General features: G+C 38.4%; 1 protein-coding gene across 1 annotated transcript in view; it reads left to right on the forward strand.

Moving 5' to 3' along the window:
• csf1ra (colony stimulating factor 1 receptor, a) overlaps positions 1-19,752 on the forward strand; it is a 66,977-nt gene that overhangs the window by 32,427 nt on the left and 14,798 nt on the right. Inside the window, exons 16-20 of the mRNA XM_057850811.1 lie at positions 5,091-5,173; positions 5,260-5,363; positions 8,983-9,105; positions 9,181-9,292; positions 17,204-17,303. Of these exons, the coding sequence (XP_057706794.1) occupies positions 5,091-5,173; positions 5,260-5,363; positions 8,983-9,105; positions 9,181-9,292; positions 17,204-17,303 (522 nt within the window). The remainder of the gene's footprint in view (positions 1-5,090; positions 5,174-5,259; positions 5,364-8,982; positions 9,106-9,180; positions 9,293-17,203; positions 17,304-19,752) is intronic.

The raw sequence follows: 19,752 nt of genomic DNA on the forward strand, positions 1-19,752 counted from the left end.
GGATGGGCAAACCAGTCCTCAAGTGACGTAGTGTATCCTGGTCTTTGTTCCAACTGATCCAGGCCAGACAGTTTACCCAATGAAACAAGAAGCACTTGATTGCTATCAACTGATTGCTCTTGGAAGATACAGACTGGTGAAAGGGGTTCCTTCTGATGAGTTGGAATGGAAACCCGCACTCACTGCGGCCCTTATGAAATAGTTTGCCCACCCCTGGTTTTGACAGTGCATGATGTCTCTATGCTGGATGACGCCTTCGTTGCCACAGCAAGCTGTCAGGTGTATCAATAATGTGGCCCAGTCTGAACAAGCCCAGATCTGATTTGGACACTTGCTAAAAATAGTGTGAACAGTCAGCCCTAAAAATCAGATTTGAGGAGGAATCCTATTGGAATCAGATATGCCTGCAGTCTGAACGCAACCAAAATAATCTGGGTAGTGGAGTGATCAGTAATAATAGTACCGTAATTTCCCGAATATAACGCGCACTTTTTTTCCCCAAAATCAACTTGTAAACTCATGGTGCGCATTATAAACGGGTACATGGATGGAGACAGAAATATAAATGTATTACATATATATATAAACCGATTTTTTTTCATTGACACGGCCACGTTGCGTTGAAGAAACGTATTCGGCGACCCGTTGCCGACCATTACGGTACGTGACGTCACCGTTTTGTTTCGGTAATACTTCACTCTAATCGGCCGAATGATTTCGTCTGTGTTAAATTCTGCTTTTTTCACTCTTCATAAAGCACAGAATTTAGTTTCTTGAACTCATTTGAGTCGACGTTTATTGCAGCTCCGCAATTCGGACCATAACAAATGTAAGGACACACACTTCCTGTGTCCGTCAACTATATCGGTCCCTCGGGAAACTCAAACCCAAATAACAATAGTTCCTTTTGTTACTGTCGTGTTGACAGCTATGAGCTCTCACGGATTTCCGATTTACGTTCTCACTTTCATTTTACCGTATCAATCCATGGAAGAAACATTTATTCATCATGAGGAAACGAGCAAGTTATACAGCAGCCTTTAAAAGAAAAGTCACATCTGTTTTGTTTTCTCCTAGATTCTGGTAAGTTGGAGAAGTTGTCAAATCACATTATTACCGTAAATATTGTCAGTTTACGGTAATGTTTTGAACTACCAATGTGCTATGCTTGTGCTGTGTTTCACCAGTCAGTAAAATGACATCTCTGTATCTGTACACAAGCTCTGTTTTCTTCTAAAATTAGGGTGCGCGTTATAAACGGGTACAATAATTTCCCCTAGATTTTACAAGTAAATTTGGGGTGCGCATTATACACGGGTGCGCCTTATATTCGGGAAATTTTGGTAAATTGCTGGTGCTGGGTGCGACTGACGGGATTGCTGAAAGTGGTAATGAGTGGGAACGATGAGCTAGCATAAATAGGCAAGTGATGGTAATGGCTTGCACCTGTTTCCGCTGTACAGTCTGTTGTCTATCGTGTAATCAGGGAGCCAGACACACACACACACACAGAGCTGGACTGGGGTCAGTGGGGTGAGGCGGGATCTTTAACAGCCACACGGTTGTCTAGATTCTTGAAAAATGTAAAAGAAATAAGATTATATTAACAATCAGGCCAAGATTGTTTACCTAAAACGAATTTAAAAATGAAAGAACATTTTCATCAGGACAGTTGGTTCAAGATTTGTAGGTCTTTTCTAGGAGCCTGCCTCTCCATGTGAATGCATGAATGTCAGACAATGTAATAAAATTAGCTCACAACCTTTTTCCTCATAAGAGCAGGCATGTTTTTTAGGCAGGCCTCCTATTAGTCCTACTGCTGGTAGCTTTGACTTAAAACGGTTAAAAGGGTTTGTTGCTGGGCGAACACCATGAAGTTTGGTTAGGACCTCCTTTAAGAAGGAATGGATCTAAAATCAAGGTCAATCCCATGCCTGTATGGAATGCTGGTTTTTGCCCGTGTAAAATCTGCCAGGCTGACTGAGGGAAAAATTAGTGAGGTTTCATGCCAGCATTGGCCCAAAATCTAAAATCAGGATAAATGCCGTGCCTGTATGGATTGCTGATTTTTGCCTGTGTAAAATCTGCCGTGCGATCTAAGAGAAAAAAATGAACAAGCCAATTGCTGCATGCCAGCATCGACCGACAATCTAAAATCAGGGTCAGTGCTGGTTTTCCCTCCATGTAAAATCTGCTGGGCCGACTAATGCCTGACTCACGACTTGCAGTCCGACAGACAGGTTGTGACAAACCGTTGACTGTCATGGCCAACATTTTTAATTTGGGAGTTTATGACCCCTCTTGTAGTGTGACATACCCACCGACTGTCTCTGACACCTCACGACCACGTTGCAGGAAGTTTGGCAAATCAGAATTTCTGCTTGTCATGCAGAATAGTGTGGCACGTCCTACGCGTTCCAACTATTTGTTGATAAGTATTGACCAATAGTGTAACTTTGTGAGTAGCATGTGATTTCTTTGTCTCTATCTCTCGTTTTTCACCGGCAGCGTCGGACACTTACACGTTACCTACAGACCGCAAAGTTGTGTTCCTCCACCCCGTGTAGACGAAATGAATATTGAAAATGCTTTTTTCCCGTTTTGTCTATAGCGAATGCTTTGATCCGAGAGCAGAGGACCATCACTATATGATACAGACCGCCTTCGTGGCCATTACAGATTGACAGATGCTTGTCCTGCCGAACGACGACGTCAGATGTCAGACTGCGCTCTGAGCAGAAGTACGCGATGGTCAGGCAGGCTTTGGTCTTGTAGTGTGACAACTCGTCTGTTCCCAGTCCAGTTACATAACGGCGTTATTTTTTTCAGTAACGGGGTAATCTGACTAATTATTTTTTCCGCCGTTACAACGCCATTACCGTTAATGACAGTCAAAAGCGGTGCGTTACTTACTTTGAATAAATTGAAGAAACTACCAGCCGTAGCCAGTCTACTCTGCTCTGTTTATTTGTCATCCAAGGTGCGTTCAGGTTCATGGCAATGAAAATAGTAAACACACATGGCCTACCTTTGCAAGAACGATGTAGTTGCCATTTGATACGGTCATAATGTGCAGGTCCTGCACCCATCCGCAGCAAAACTGTTCGTAGCTTTGTAGCGATTTGTAATTTCGGAATCGCTGATGAGTTTAGTAACATACACCAAACAATAAATGCAGCAGAATGTCCATTTCGCGTAATTGTGGAAGCCCGTCGACATCTTTACTCCATTTGTCCTCGGCTTGCTCGTAAGGGTCAACATTGTTCACATCCTGAAGTTTGATCACAAATCTGTTCTTCGCCTTAGTAACGAGTTTGTCTCTTTATCGAACTGGCAAGTTAAAGTTTAATGTCCCGCGAGCCAGCCCTGCTTCCAATATGGCTGCGTTGTTGTCAAACCTCACGTGATCCCCCATTATGTGACGTAAACGCTCAAGCCTAATAGCGCACGTACTTCAGAGCCGGTTGTGTATATGTGAATTGTCTCGCCCTATGTTTGTATATGTGTATCTGTTGTTTGTTAAAAAAAAAAAAAAAAAAAAAAAACTAACTTCAGAGCTGGTGTTTTCACACACAAACTGGAACAGCGCGTGTGGCAAACACACCTGCAAAACAGATGCAGAGGGATATGATGGCAGAGCATTGAGAGGAAAACTTGTCCTTTACGAGGTGGAGATATGAACACTATTTCAAGTTGGTCGAAATTAAACGAAAGAACGTACATGTAAAGTGTAATTTATGTCCCGGGGCAAAGCATTTGTCGACATCAGTGGTAAGCTATTTGAATCTGTTTATTTTTGTTGCACTTCAAGTGTAGGATAAATCTGTTGCTGGTGAGGTGCAATAAATATTACAAGGTTCTATAAAACAACTACCTGTCTGTTCTTCTCTATTCAACTTACTCGAATACTGCTCAGAAAATTTCAAATTCTTTGACACACAACAACTTCTTATTAAGGTAACGGAAATGTTAGGTCCGCAAATGCAGAAGCAAGGTTGGACCATGCAGCAGACAACAAGCGGGGATGGCGTACAAAGGTTTATTAATCACAACGAAAAACAACACACGATCGCGGAAAGGTAGAAAAAACAAAAAGGGTCCGTGACGGTAGGTCGACGGGGCTCAAATACAAACTCGAGGGTAAGCTAAGACAATAGGCACGGAGCCGAAAAAGGCAAAAAATACAATACTCGAATACCTGCACAAGGTAGAGATTCAAAAGGAGGCAGCAGACGAACAAAAATCCTACACAGCGGATACGCAATATAAAGACTAGAGACTATAGTGCGAGATGTCAAATAGCGATCAGCAAAGCAATATCTCGGCAGCTGTCTTTGAGATCTCCCGTGCTTAAATGCAGTATTGATGAGCCTGCATCGGCTGCAGGTGCGACGTCGCCCCCACAATCAGCTGTGCAACAAAGCACAATCTAACCAGCAGCAGAACGTGACAGGAAATAGTTACTTTCCCTGGTAACTAGTTGCTTTTACTATAGAGTAATTCAATTACTAACTGTTACTTTTTACTTTTTGGAAGAGGTAGTGAGTAACTAAAACTAATTACTTTTTTTAAAGTAACGTGCCCAATACTGTCCAAGACACAATTTGACATCATGACACAATGTCGTGTAATCTAACACTGCGATCATCGTGCAAGACCAAAAAAAAATCGTGTAGTCTGGGCATGAAGGAAAAAATGAGTAAGCCAGTTGTTGCATGCCAGCATCGGCCTACAATCTAAATTTAGGATCAATGCCATACCCGTATGGAATGCTTATTTTTACCCATGTAAAATCTGCTGAGTCGATTAAAGGGAAAGGTAACCACGGCAATTGCTGGATTCCAGCATTGGCCCATTTAAAACCAGTGGGTTCAGAGAGGAGCCGGACCTCAGCCAACACTGTCAGCGCTAAACCAGAATTGAGCCGACTGTGCTTGCTACCCGGGAAGGAGCAAGCCACAACAGGTGACATCAATAGCAAGGACAAGACACGCTAGGGCATGAACCATGACAAAACCCAAAAGTTTTAAGGAAACTGCAACTAAATCTGAGCGCTGTCCACAAAATTATATGATTGCTTTTTACTTCAGTGACAGCGGGATCTCCAGCGCATCTTCGAGTAGCTACTTGGAGATGAGACCGTGTCAGCTGCCAAACAGCGAGCTGCCTCAAAGTAACATTGTCACTTGTTCAACAAGTAATTTTCCCTTAACAAATAGAGATTCACTGTTTTTCTAACATGCTGGGACTCATGCCTAGATGCTGTGTGCGAGGAGACTGGAGAATGGCCGTTGGACTTGGACGACATGTTGAGGTTTTCCTATCAAGTAGCTCAAGGCTTGGACTTTTTGGCTGCCAAGAATGTGAGCATTTTTTGGCAGTATTATTTCATTATCCAAAGTGCAATTCGCTTCCGGGTATATTTTAAAGGTTTTTAAGTGTGGTGTTCTTTTTTAAATGTTCCAAAAAATATGTTACCCTGCATCTTACTAGGAGCTCACCTGTGACCCTGAACAGAATAGGCTGTGTAAAATGGATTGGTGAATTTGAATGTATTTAACAGATGTTTGCCATCCATCCATTTCCAACATCGCTTATCCTGGTCAGGGTCACGAGCTTCTGACTTGGGGCAAAAGGCGAACTCCAGCCTGAACTGGTTTCTACTCAGTCACAGGGCATATACAAATGGGTGTTTGCCAAGAGTAATCATTGCATCCGTTTTCCGCTTTTCCTCATTTTGTTGCTTCTAACTATGAACGAAAAAACTAGCTCTACTCTGGGCGGGTTGCTAGCTTAATAGGGATGGTTAATTGAACACTGCTTATCTGTGCCATTCCTTATCCATTCTATTACTGATTGTCATTGGAAAAGAAGAGTAATCAATAAGTGGGATTGTCAGAACATAGACTTCATAATATATTGACATGACATGGGGCGCAGGGCCGATTCGTAGGGGGCGTATTTTCAAAAACTTCAAGTTCAAATATTCTCAAAACCAAAGCTGCTACTGACCTAAAATCAAAACAGGCGCCTACCTTAGCCATATATGAGTCTCCATGAGCAGCGGCATCAAAAAATTTAAAGTCGTTCCCATATAAACGTCCGATTAATTATTTTTTGTATAGGTGTAAACAAACTTAAAATGGCTGTAAAATTCTCAGATTTTACACTAGATACACAAAAATCACCAAGTTCAGAGATGATCGCCTGTATTTCCAGGATCAATAGCAATACTTAACATATCATATACGTTTTTGCCCAAAATAGCAATATAATTTTTTTTCTAAAACACTGTTTTCACATCAGAAACTTAATACTCGAGGAAAACAAGCAAAATCAATTATAAATAATTTATCAATAGATTATTGATAAATTCTATATGCAATCACAACTTATTATAGAATAGAATAGCCCTTTGTTGTCATTATACAGTTGTATAGTTAGTTATATAGTTGTAGTGAATGAGGCTAGCGGCCGCCTGATGTAAACAGAGCTTTTTTGATGAAAATTCTTGTGCATAAATGCTTAAATCCCCGAATGCTTCACGGATATGGAAGCAAAACGGTCTTGATTCTTGGTTAAAAGTAAAAAAGACGTCCGGTTAGCGTTTATTTTACGTAAATATGGCGAACTACGATGCCAATGCAGTAGCGGCTGATTTCTCCCGTTGATTTTTTTCACATTTAAAAATGCATTCATGGTACGAAAAACATAATAATTACATTGAATCCTCGAACAAATTACTCCTGAGATAATCCTTCCTGTTTGTATGTGGTACAGCTTTCGTACTTCTTCAAAAATCCAAGCTTAAATCCGGCTTGGACATGAGTGTGACTCTTACTAAATGAAGCTCAGTCCCCTATGGGAAGGCGTGACGCAAAGAATGACAAAGTAGTTAAGTATTATATAATATAATATAATAATAAGTATTTAGTCAACCACTAATTGTGCAAGTTCTTTCCACTTGAAAACATTAGAGAGGCCTGTAATTGTCAACATGGGTAAACCTCAACCATGAGAGACAGAATGTGGAAAAAGAAAACAGAAAATCACATTGTTTGATTTTTAAAGAATTTATTTGCAAATCATGGTTGAAAATAAGTATTTGGTCAATACCAAAAGTTCATCTCAATATTTTGTCATGTACCCTTTGTTGGCAATAACTGAGGCCAAACGTTTTCTGTAACTCTTCACAAGCTTTTCACACACTGTTGCTGGTATTTTGGCCCATTCCTCCATGCAGATCTCCTCTGTCGTTGGGTAACACGGACACGGAGAAGACAACCCTCTCCACAGATTTTCTATGGGGTTGAGATCTGGAGACTGGCTAGGCCACTCCAGGACCATGAAATGCTTCTTACAAAGCCACTCCTTTGTTGCCCTGGCTGTGTGTTTGGGATCACTGTCATGCTAAAAGACCCAGCCACGTCTCATCTTCAATGCCCTTGCTGATGGAAGGAGATTTTCACTCAAAATCTCTCGATACATGGCCCCGTTCATTCTTTCCTTTACACAGATCAGTCGTCCTGGTCCCTTTTCAGAAAAACAACCCCAAAGCATGATGTTTTCCACCCCCATGCTTCACAGTTCTATTTTGGTTTCATCTGACCATAACACATTCTCCCAGTCCTCTTCTGGATCATCCAAATGCTCTCTAGCGAACCGCAGACGGGCCTGGACATGTACTGGCTTCAGCAGGGGGACACGTCTGGCAGTGAAGGATTTGAGTCCCTGGTGTGTTACTGATAGTAGCCTTTGTTACTGTGGTCCAAGCTCTCTGTGGGACATTCACTAGGTGCCCCCCCCCCATGGTTCTGGGATTTTTGCTCACCGTTCTTGTTATCATTTTGACGCCACGGGGTGAGATCCTGCATGGAGCCCCAGATCGAGGGAGATTATCAGTGGTCTTGTATGTCTTCCATTTTCTAATAATTGCTCCCACAGTTGATTTCTTTACACCATGCGTTTTACCTATTGCAGATTCAGTCGTCCCAACCTGGTGCAGGTCTACAATTTTGTCTCTGGTGTCCTTCGACAGCTCTTTGGTCTCGGCCATAGTGGAGTTTGGAATGTGACTGATGAGGTTGTGGACAGGTGTCTTTTATACCGATAATGAGTTCAAACAGGTGCCATTAATACAAGTAACGAGTGGAGCCTGGTTAGACCTCGTTAGAAGAAGTTAGACCTCTTTGACAGCCAGAAATCTTGCTTGTTTGTAGGTGACCAAATACTTATTTTCCACTCTAATTTGGAAATAAATTCTTTAAAAATCAAACATTGTGATTTTCTGTTTTTTCCCCCACATTCTGGCTCTCATGGTGTAGGTTTACCCATGTTGACAATTACAGGCCTCTCTAATCTTTTCAAGTAGGGTTAGCTTGCACAATTGGTGGCTATATACTTATTTGCCCCACTGTAATTTGGCCTTTAAACTTTCACTTGCACTTGTTTACATCTTGTTGTGAAGTCCAGTAGGTTTAATTATTGAAAATGATGTACTGCTCTTGCTGAGTGCATATAATCATAAAAAGAAGTGCTGTGTTCGTTGGTTTGGTAGCACTAGACCGAATTAATCGTTTTAAGTTTCAGGTCATCACTGTAAATTTGAAGCTGTATGAAGAATTTTTTTTTTTAATTGCCTTTCATTTTTTACATGTTTTTAAAAAGAAAAACAAAAGTATAACAGCCTTAAATATTGGCTTACAAAATAAGCTTTGGATATCGGCAATTGGCTGAATTTTTTTTTCAGATATCGGTTTCAGATATCGGTATCGGCATCAGCATTCAAAAATCCCATATTGGTCGACCTCTAAAAAGAACCAGGTTTCGATTAACATCCCGAGGCTTTTTATAAAATATTTTATTCAACATTTGATTGATCATTTAAACCATACTGTAATCACATTTTTAAAAAGATACTTTTTAAAAAAAAACAACTTCTGACATGAAAAATGCTGATATATTTGACATTCTTGTGTGCAGTGTATTCACAGAGATGTAGCCGCTCGAAATGTCCTTTTGACGGACCACAGAGTAGCTAAGATTTGTGACTTTGGCCTGGCGCGGGACATCATGAATGACTCCAACTACGTGGTGAAGGGCAACGTAAGCACACATATCTAAATCATATTGTTATTTGTGCACACTTATGTTTTCATTGATCATCATGGCTGTTTAAAGGCACGTCTACCAGTGAAGTGGATGGCTCCAGAGAGCATCTTTGACTGTGTATACACTGTTCAAAGTGATGTCTGGTCCTATGGAATCCTCCTGTGGGAGATTTTCTCTCTGGGTGAGAAGACACACACAAATGCATGCATACCAGGGATGTCACGAAACCTAATACATTACTGGGGCACAGAGGGGAACTGGCGAGCGAGCAAAGTTTTTTAAGGATTTATTTATCATAAAAAGTCAGAAACAGCACTTTAAACTACATATGGTGGAAAACACAGATAAGACTGAAAAAGCAGTTTCTGCTCTTGCACTCCTCTTTAAAATAAACTGCTGTATTTTAAGCCAATAGAACTGTTGTGTTTGATAGAACGATATATCTACTGTATATGCTGCCATAGCAGATTCATGGCGCATTCATAGCCCCTGAACTATTTTTATTTTGTCCGTTTTACCCTTGAAACCTCCGTTTACAGACGTCGCGCAGCCGTTTTTGTTTCAACCCATCCATAAAACGAAGGTATTTAATTATATTTATTACTGAAAATGTCATTTTTAGCTTTGAATCATTAACTGATGCCTAATATTTTGTTTAAAAAAAAAAAAAGACTTGAAAAAATTATTCACTTGCATATTTTAAACTTTTAAACAAATTACGTCACAATGAAAAAAATTGGTGTCTGTAAAAAAGTCACAGATATCTACCTCATAACTATCGCTTAATTGTATTTTTTCTTAGTCGCATTTTCCCCGATATGTTAGATGATAAATAATCGATCCAAACAAAGAAACATTAAAAAAAAAAAAAAAAAAAAGATGTTTAAAAGGGTAAATATATGAAAAAGAAAATGACCACTCCTTGATGTCTGCGATTTCTGCATCGCGACCCTTGTTATATTACCATATTTCACCCATAAAATCCCCCAAAAAATCCAGCTGTGGCAATTCACAGCTCTGTCTTGACACTCAGTGATACATGCTACATGGAGTTTTTGGATCGAAACAAGGTAAGTACACAATAATATCTCGTTAAAGTCATGACGTCTTTAATTCTGCTCTTTCATGCTCTTACGTCCAGATAGGGTTTCGCTGTTTAATTTTTTTTTTTTTTTAAATGCCCCTCTGTTCAAAAATTTTCTTCCCCTAGAAAATTGAGATTTTAAGCTTTCCAATCATTTATCACACATGCATATCGGACAATTTTGAAAGTTGGCCATATTGGGGGTTTCAGAGCGGAACTTCAAGTCACCTGAGTGTTTTCCGTAAAATACTCAAGCCAAAATACAAGTTTCTGCAAAAATGGGATGTTTTTTTGTTTGTTCAGCCATCAGTTTTCAAAATCAAAATTGGACATCCCTTGTTGATAGTCAATCACCTCTGCTCATGCTCGTCAACTTCCATCTCTCCTTCACCTTTTTCTACAATCCTCAGGTTACCTAGCTTACCTCTCCTAATCCCCCTTGCTAATTTAATTTAATATAATGCTGTTTGAGTAAAATATAATTAAAAAAATAAGACATCTTGTTACAGATGACCGAGATGGAAGTAACAAATAATATGCTTGAATAACAGCTGGAAATCATGATTAGCACACATACAAAACTTAGACGTTATATCACAAAGATAGGCAATAAATTCATACAGAATGATTCTATTCATTTTGGTCATATAAACAAATAGCAATAAATATCATCAGTAGTGACACAGTTCAAATACCACAGGTATGTTAACACAATATTTGACAAAGCTCTTGAGTGAGAGCCTCTCAGTCAAATCGCATTTTATTGTCATTGTATTCATAGCCAGTCAGCTAAAAGACGGACTCTAATCTTCTACCTCAATTTGTGAACAGAGTAGTTTACCGCAATTAACTGCCTGATACGTGAAGATTAAAGTCGAACCATTTAACTTCACTATTTATGGGAATAGGTGACCTAACAAACATCAACACATGAGATAAAAACGAACAAGAAGGATGGACAGTTTATCTTCCACTCACCTGTAAAGCAGGTGGGAAGATGTCACTGTCGACTATATGTTTGGCAGTTTGGCACACGCACCATAATATTGATGCTGCATTCAAGTGTTGTTGGAGTCATCGAAAAAATGATCCTCTATTACATGGTGTCCAAAAAAAGCGCCAAACAGTCATTTATCTTGTGATGTACAGTGCTGGCCAAAAGTATTGGTACCCATGGGATAATGCTCCATTTCTCCCAAAAAATGACTGCAATTACAAATGTTTTGTTAGTAATATTTTCTTTTATTTTGCTTGCAATGAAAAAAACACAAAACAGAGTGAGAATTTAAAAAAAAAAAAAAAATCCAAAAATGGGCCGCACAAAAGTCTTGGCACCCTCAACCTAATACTTGGTAGCACAAACTTCCAGTATCCATCAATGAGTTTCTTACAATGCTCTGCTGGAATTTTAGACCGTTCTTCTTTGGCCAACCGTTCCAGGTCTCTGATTTGAAGGGTGCCTTCTCCAAACTGCTATTTTCAGATCTCTCCACAGGTGTTCTATAGGACTCCGGTCTGGACTCATTGCTGGCCACTTTAAAAGTCTCCAGTGCTTTCTATCAAACCATTTTGTAGTGCTTTTTTGAAGTGTGTTTTGGGTCATTGTCCTGCTGGAAGACCCATGACCTCTGTGGGAGACCGAGCTTTCTCACACTGGGCCCTACATTATGCTGCAAAATTTGTTGGTAGTCTTCATGGCCATGCACACGGTCAAGCAGTCCAGTGCCAGAGGCAGCAAAGCAACCCCAAAACATCAGGGAACTTTCACCATGCTTGATTGTGGGGACCGTGTTCTTTTCTTTGAAGGCTTCGTTTTTTTTCCCTGTAAACTCTATGTTGATGCATTTTCCCAAAAGCTCTACTTTTTTCTCATCTCACCAGTGAACATTCTTTTAAAATGTTTATGGCTTTCTCGAGTAAGTTTTGGCAAACTCCAGCCTGGCTTTTTTATGTATCTGGGTCGGAAGTGGGGTCTTCCTGGGTATTCTACCTTCGAGTCCCTTTTCATTCAGATGCCGTTGGATAGTACGGGTTGACACTGTTGTACCCTTGGACTGCAGGACAGCTTGAACTTGTTTGAATGTTAGTCGAGGTTCTTTATCCACCATGCGCACAATCTTCCGTTGAAATCTCTCGTCAATTTTTCTTTTCGGTCCACATCTTGGGAGGTCAGCCACAGTGCCATGGGCTTCACACTTATTGATGACACTGTGCACAGTAGACACAGGAACATTCAGGTCCTTGGAGATGGACTTGTAGCCTTGAGATTGCCCACCCTTCATCACAATTTTTCTTCTCAAGTCCTCAGACAGTTCTTTGGTCTTCTTTCTTTTCTCCATGCTTGATGTGGTACACACAAGGACACAGGACAGAGGTTGAGTCAACTTTAATCCATTTTAACTGGCTGCACATGTGATTTAATTATTTCCACCACCTGTTATGTACCATAGGCAAGTAACAGGTGTTGTTAAGAAAAGCATCACATGATTTTTTAAAGGGTGCCAATACTTTTGTCCGGCCCATTTTTTGAGTTTTGTGTAAAATGTAGGGCTGTCAAACGATTAAAATTTTTAATCGAGTTAATTACAGCTTAAAAATTAATTAATCGTAATTAAACGCAATTAATCGCAATTCAGACCATCTATAAAATATGACATATTTTTCTGTAAATTATATATATATATTCTGTAAAATAAATTGTTGGAATGGAAAGATAAGACACAAGATGGATATATACATTCAACATACGGTACATAAGTACTGTTGTGGGCATTTCACTCTACTGTCATTTAAATCTGTCTATGCGTTCCTCACTCCGAAGCGTCTACTTTTTCCAAAGCTAGACAGCTAGTGAACGACGCCTTAATAATCAGACTTCTTCCTTTTTCATCTGATTTATTAATAAAATAGCCTCAAACTATTGTCCTCTTTAGACCGTCGTAAAACTAAAAAAAAAAGTACACAAGCATTGCATTAGCAACAATGTTAGCTTAGCAAAAAGCGTCTCATACAAAAAATATAACATTTCGCTTACTAACATAATATGTACATTCTTTACAACAACCATACTAACGGACAAATCTTGTCCAAGGATCATATGAGCACAACATTACAACGTAGGCGTCAGCCCAAGACGTCGTGCAGCCATATTGAACTGGCAAGAAAACAAACCATGTCGCAAAGCGACCACAAGAGTTCGCTGTTAGACAGCACAAAAAGCCTTGCTGTAAAACTTACCAAAAGGCAGAATACTGTCTGAGCGGGACATGTGCGTTAATTGCGTCAAATATTTTAACGTGATTAATTTAAAAAATTAATTACCGCGCGTTAACGCGATAATTTTGACAGCCCTAGTAAAATGTTAATGATTTGATTTTTTTTCCATTCTCTTTTGTGTTTTTTCATTGCAACCAAAATCAATGAAGGTATTACTACCAAAGCATTTGTAATTGCAATCATTTTCTGGGAGTAATTGAGCATTACCCGACAGAATTGCAGGGGTGCCAATACTTTTGGCCAGCATTGTATCATTGGGCAGTAAAATAGGCTGCCCTTCTTTGCAGCAACCATGTTTTTATCCCATATTAAGACACATTACGGGAACTCGAATCTCCTGATACACATGAATGCAGCATATCTCCCGAAAGTGCGGAAGTATCAACTCCTATGGCTATCACAACCAAAGTTATGTGCATAAATTACTATATTTGAGATTGTTTATATAGAGTGGTAATGGGCGATACCAGTGATTTTGGATTCGATCCAATACCAAGTAATACCAAGGCCAAATATTGCGATCCTGATCCAATATCGATGCCGGAAGTAAATATATATATATATATATATATATATATATATATATATATATATATATATATATATACACATATATATACACATATATATACACATATACTGGACTGTCTCAGAAAATTAGAATACACAATATTCTAATTTTTTGAGACAGTCCTGTGTATATATACAGGACTGTCTCAGGAAATTAGAATACACAATATTCTAATTTCCTGAGAGAATACACAATATTCTAATTTCCTGAGACAGTCCTGTATATATACACAGGACTGTCTCAAAAAATTAGAATATTGTGTATTCTAATTTTCTGAGACAGTCCAGTATATACATATACATATATACATACATATATATACATATACATATATACATACATATATATATATATGCAATGGAAAAACTGCTGCTTTTAATAACTAGCAAAGCCGTTTCCCTTCAAACTCACAAACCAATCCATCAACAACAAAATCTGATAAGTCAGTCTCACTCTTTAAACATGACCCTTAAATTTATATGCACAGAACATTTCCCAGCTACACGTTGTATTTGATCAAATTTTAACCTACCTAAGTTAAATATTTTGAATCTAATTAAAGAAGGAATTAATAATAGCATGTTACCGCCCTCTAATGATAGATCATTAAAAACAAATCCAATAAACAATAGTCACTTGCAATTTAAAAAAAAAAAGGAATAATAGCTAATGTTAGAAATACAGTAAGGGGAGATGTGTGCATTTGAAATGTTAAGTAATAATTCATATATTTTTTATACCCAACTTGCTTGTTAGTAGTTCACTTGACTATCCTATTGAATGTGATGTGGGCTGATTTTTCCTCATTGTATCAAAAACTAATAATAAAATGGAGACTCACAGTTAGGTTACAGTAATACTTCACTGTTGAATATGTCACTACGGTCATTTTACTTTTTTTTATATAATGCGGTATGAACTTTGCTTTTCACAAACAAGATGTAGCTATAACTTTCCATTACAAAGCATATTCAATAGTCCTGCAAAGTTCTTTTTATGTGAGATGACAAAAACGCCATATTTATCGTTTCATATTGCACATCAGCCACTAATGCTTATATCCTCTCTGATTATCTATTAGCACCTACGTTACCTGGATAAGTCCTGCTTTTCGCAATCGCCCCTTCTAAAGTACTTTGCTTTGCTTCGGCTGCGTGCTCTTGTCTTTTCTCGTGTCCTCCTCGGCTTGAGCGGCATGTTTTTCATTAAATTTGTCGTGTGCTTCGGGATGCACATTGCTTAAGTGTTTCGTGAAGCTTTTGGTATAACCAGAATATCTGACAGTTTCGGCACAAACTGTGCACTTAGCCTCGTTGCTATTTATTAAGATGAAATATGTCCAAACCAGACTTCTTTTACGATCCGTCGTCGATGCCGCAGCCATGGTACCACTAGCTTCCAAATGTTTGTTTGTTGTGACTGTGTTGGTGCCTCGTGAGAGGGGCGGAGGAAAAGCATGCTGATCGACATATGATAGGGACATAAATGGAGGCGGGAGCAGACACCGGTGCTCTGCTTATGTGTGTGCACTGCTTACGTGCGTGTAGAATGCGAAAGGCAAAAGTCATACAAAAGGTGCACAAAAATATACCCAAAAAACAGACAAAGAAAATATATTTATTCCAAATATCGATACTTTTGCTTGGGAATCGATACCTAAAACTTAACGCGCTGGATCGAAACATCGATATTTTGGTATTGATCCGCCCATCCTTAATATGGAGTGAATAGAGTAGTGAGACCATATTAAATAGGTGCATTATTTAGATCAGGGGTCGGGAACCTATAGCTCGAGAGCCAGATCTTGCTCTTTTGACGGCTGCATCTGTCTCGCAGACAAATCTTTATAAATTATTTAAAAAAAAAAAAAAAAGTTTCGTTATACTCCTTTGCGCAATGCGCGAAACGGCGACGGTCACCAGTCGTACGTTCGTGTTGTGCAGTAATGAGCAGACGTGACTTTTGCGGCGTATGTTAACTTTTTTAATGCTCCGACAACACTCACGCACTTCGTACTAGATACCACCAAATAGCAACCTAGATGTGCTACGTTAGGTCCCCCTCAAGTCCCATGCCATTGGCTGCGTGAGCTCAGGGTGATCATGGGATGCGTAGTCCTATACTACAACCGGTTCGCAGTCATTTCAGTGGTAAAGTGACAAACATACATGTCATTGTGTCTATCTATCTATTTATCAATCTATTAATCGCATAGGCAACGCAGATGAGGCAGAGACACTGTTCAAGTGGGGTTGCCGTATTTTACTGTCGAAAATAGCGGCCGATGTGCTCGTGTAAGTGAGATCAGGAAGTATTTCCTTGTTTTCGGTTACTTTTTCCGCGTTGTCATTGAATTTTAGAACCCTTTTGAGAAGATGGCAAAAAGAAAAAAAAATACGAATATCGTACTTTTCAGCAGGACATAACATAAGGACATAAATGTGGCACCGTTTTTTTCTCTCGCTTTGGATATGTCAACAGACGTAAGCTATTTATCGCAGTTCAGCGTGATTGCAAGGATTTGACTATGATAGGGACAACAAGAGGGGAGGATCTATTCAAGTCCTTCACTGTGTTAGGTAAAGAAAAAAATCTACCAATGGATTAACGCATTAATGGTAAGAAATACTCTTCAATGATTAGTAACAGCGTAACTATGTTATTAAAAAGAATTTAGAGACTGATTGTTCTTTAAAAGTGTTGAAATTACAAAAACCCACACATTACTTGTATTTTTTGTTTTAAGCATGTTGTATGGCTCTCACGGAATTACATTTAAAAATATGTGGTGTTCATGGCTCTCTCGGCCAAAAAGGTTCCCGACCCCTAATGTAGATTATGCTTTATAGACTTAAACACCCAAAGTCTTTCCAACACTGTATATGTTTTTTGTTTTACCGGTGAAATTTATACTGGAGCATGTGTCCCAGTGAAATATGTCTGGCAACACCCATGCTGCTGACGTATTCACATTCTACTGAGGACTTCAAATTAATTGGACGTCAATGGCTTTGAATTAGATATATATTACATAAAAACTGGTAAAATGTCAGTCGTGATGAGAAAAACTATTGTAAATCACCAAGATCTCAATCAGTCAATCAGAAACCAATACTGTACCTCTATTCACATTTAGTGATGTTGCAATTGTGCTCCATTAGGTAAGAGCCCTTATCCTAGTATGGCGGTGGACTCCAAGTTCTACAAGATGGTGAAACGAGGATACCAGATGCGTCAGCCAGACTTTGCGCCACCTGAGATGTAAGCTTCACCTCCTTTTGCTAACACCTAGCATTAACTGCCTAGCTGAACACGATGAAGGAAGGTGTTATGGATAAAAATTGAGCCAGATCAGATGATGATCAAAGACTGCTTTAACCGTGGATGGATTGATTATACTCTAGAGAACAATGAATGACAATGTTTGAGGGACAAACTTTGAGCTAAAGAAGGCAGTGGAAAACAAAAAAAAGGAACGTGTTTTCCTCTAGTGAGCATTTATGTGAGTGTGTACTTATTTGTCTCGGATGTCACACCACCCCGGAATAATTGTGCTATGGAAATGGCGCAGACTGAATGTGAGTCAGTTCCCAATGATCTGTTGTCCCTGTGTGAGTCAGGCTTCAGTTCTGCTTGTTAGCCACATGACCGCCATGCTAGTAGGCCATGGAACTGCTATTTCACGGCAGCAAAAAAAACAGATTCGGGCAGGGAACAAGTCTCTCTTGTCCAAGCACGCAAACACTTTCTTGTAGTTCCCCTTGTTCTCAATGCTGCGTAAACCCTTACATACTGTATTGTGCTGTTTATTTCACATACAACCTTAAGCGGCATTTGACAGCAATAAAGACACTCTAAATGTTTCACCCTAAATTTGAAAATGGAGATTTTCTTTGATATAGGTGCTACAAGGTTTGGACACAGATAATGGTTCAGGTGAAATTTGAACCTTGTGTTTTTAAAATGGATTTTAGGACTAAACCATGGGTAAATTGTGAGAATGGCGGGAATAACCGTGAAATAACTCTTATTGCCAAAGTAACTTGAAAATGTGAAGTGCTTTATGGTAACAGTTTTGGTGCAATGCATGGGACTAAATGTCACTCGCTAATGTAATCTAGTGATAAAAATCTGCTATTGCCTGAACTGGACACAAGCTTATCTGTTTCCTTGCCCATGTGAATTGCTCTTCAGCAATGCATGCTGATTAGTCTGATTACTTGAAAAGGGAAAGTAACTCATTAGATGACAAGTGACAAAAGCCTGTCATGGACATCACTGGAAACTACATGTCATAATTTTGGGGTTTTTTTATTTTTATTTTATTTATTTATTTATTTATTTATTTTTACCATTGATGCCAGTGGTCGCCATATTCCTTATACATGAAATTCAAAAACATTTTTTTATCATGATTAGATTGTATTAATATTCATTTTAATTAACATTCTCAACTTAATATTTTTAAAGTTAAATATTAAAAAAAAAAAAAAAAAAAAAAAGCCATCTTGTACTTGTTATTCTTTGAAAAGTTCATCTTGAAACTGAGAAATCACTAAACTGAATGATTACGTCTACATAGTCTGGGGTAAAATAGTACAACACAATTTTTAATAGTAGATATTTTTATCTAAATATGTTGTGTAAAAGATAAAAAATACATAATAATACACAAGATCTGAAGATGCTGATGACTTATGGAGGTAGATTCGTGTCTTTATTATTCAATTAAAAAAAAAAAAAAAACAGTTGTTTCGATTAAAATATATATTTTCAATCAAAAAAATGTTATTTCACTTAAAAAAATGTGTTTGAATGGAAAAATAAATTTGGGATTGAAAAAAAGTGTTTGAAAACGATATATCTTTGATTTAATTTTTTCGTCTTTTGTTGTTTTTGTTTTTTTGATCCATTGAATTTTTTTTTTTTTTTTTTTTTTTAATTGAAACAACTTTTTTGATTGAAGTAATGTTGTTTTGCGTTTGGGCCAGATATTGGCCAGGACAGTGAGTGAGTGAGTGAGTGAGTGAGTGAGTGAGTGAGTGAGTGAGTGAGTGAGTGAGTGAGTGAGTGAGTGAGTGAGTGAGTGAGTGAGTGAGTGAGTGAGTGAGTGAGTGAGTGAGTGAGTGAGTGAGTTCAAAACCTTTTGCACTTCAATCAGAAAAAAATAATTTCAAACAAAAATAATATTGTACAAAAAAATGAAATATTATTCATAGGAGAGGGCAATTTTATTTTAGCAAATGAATTATTTTCTATGATTGAAAGCTACTTTTTTGGGGGGGAGGGTTTAACGAGATATTAACATGTACTTACCTCTTTTCGATCCAAAAACTCCTTGTAGCATGTATCACCGAGTGTGAAGACACAGCTGTGAATGGTCACAGTTGGATTTTCGGGGGATTTTATGGGTGAAACATGGTAATATAACAAGGGTCGCGATGCAGAAATCGCAGTCATCAAAGAGTGGTCGAGATTTTCATTTTCATATATTTCATTTCATTTTCAAATACTTGTTCTCCCCACTGTATATATAAAATGTGATATATCATATATATATATATATATATATATATATATATATATATATATATATATATATATATATATATATATATACACATATATATTAGGGCTGTCAAACGATTAAAATTTTTAATCGAGTTAATTAAAGCTTAAAAATTCATTAATCGTAATTAATCGCAATTAA

Source organism: Corythoichthys intestinalis, chromosome 11 (genome assembly GCF_030265065.1).
Source record: "Corythoichthys intestinalis isolate RoL2023-P3 chromosome 11, ASM3026506v1, whole genome shotgun sequence".
In the NCBI taxonomy this organism is placed as follows: domain Eukaryota; kingdom Metazoa; phylum Chordata; class Actinopteri; order Syngnathiformes; family Syngnathidae; genus Corythoichthys; species Corythoichthys intestinalis.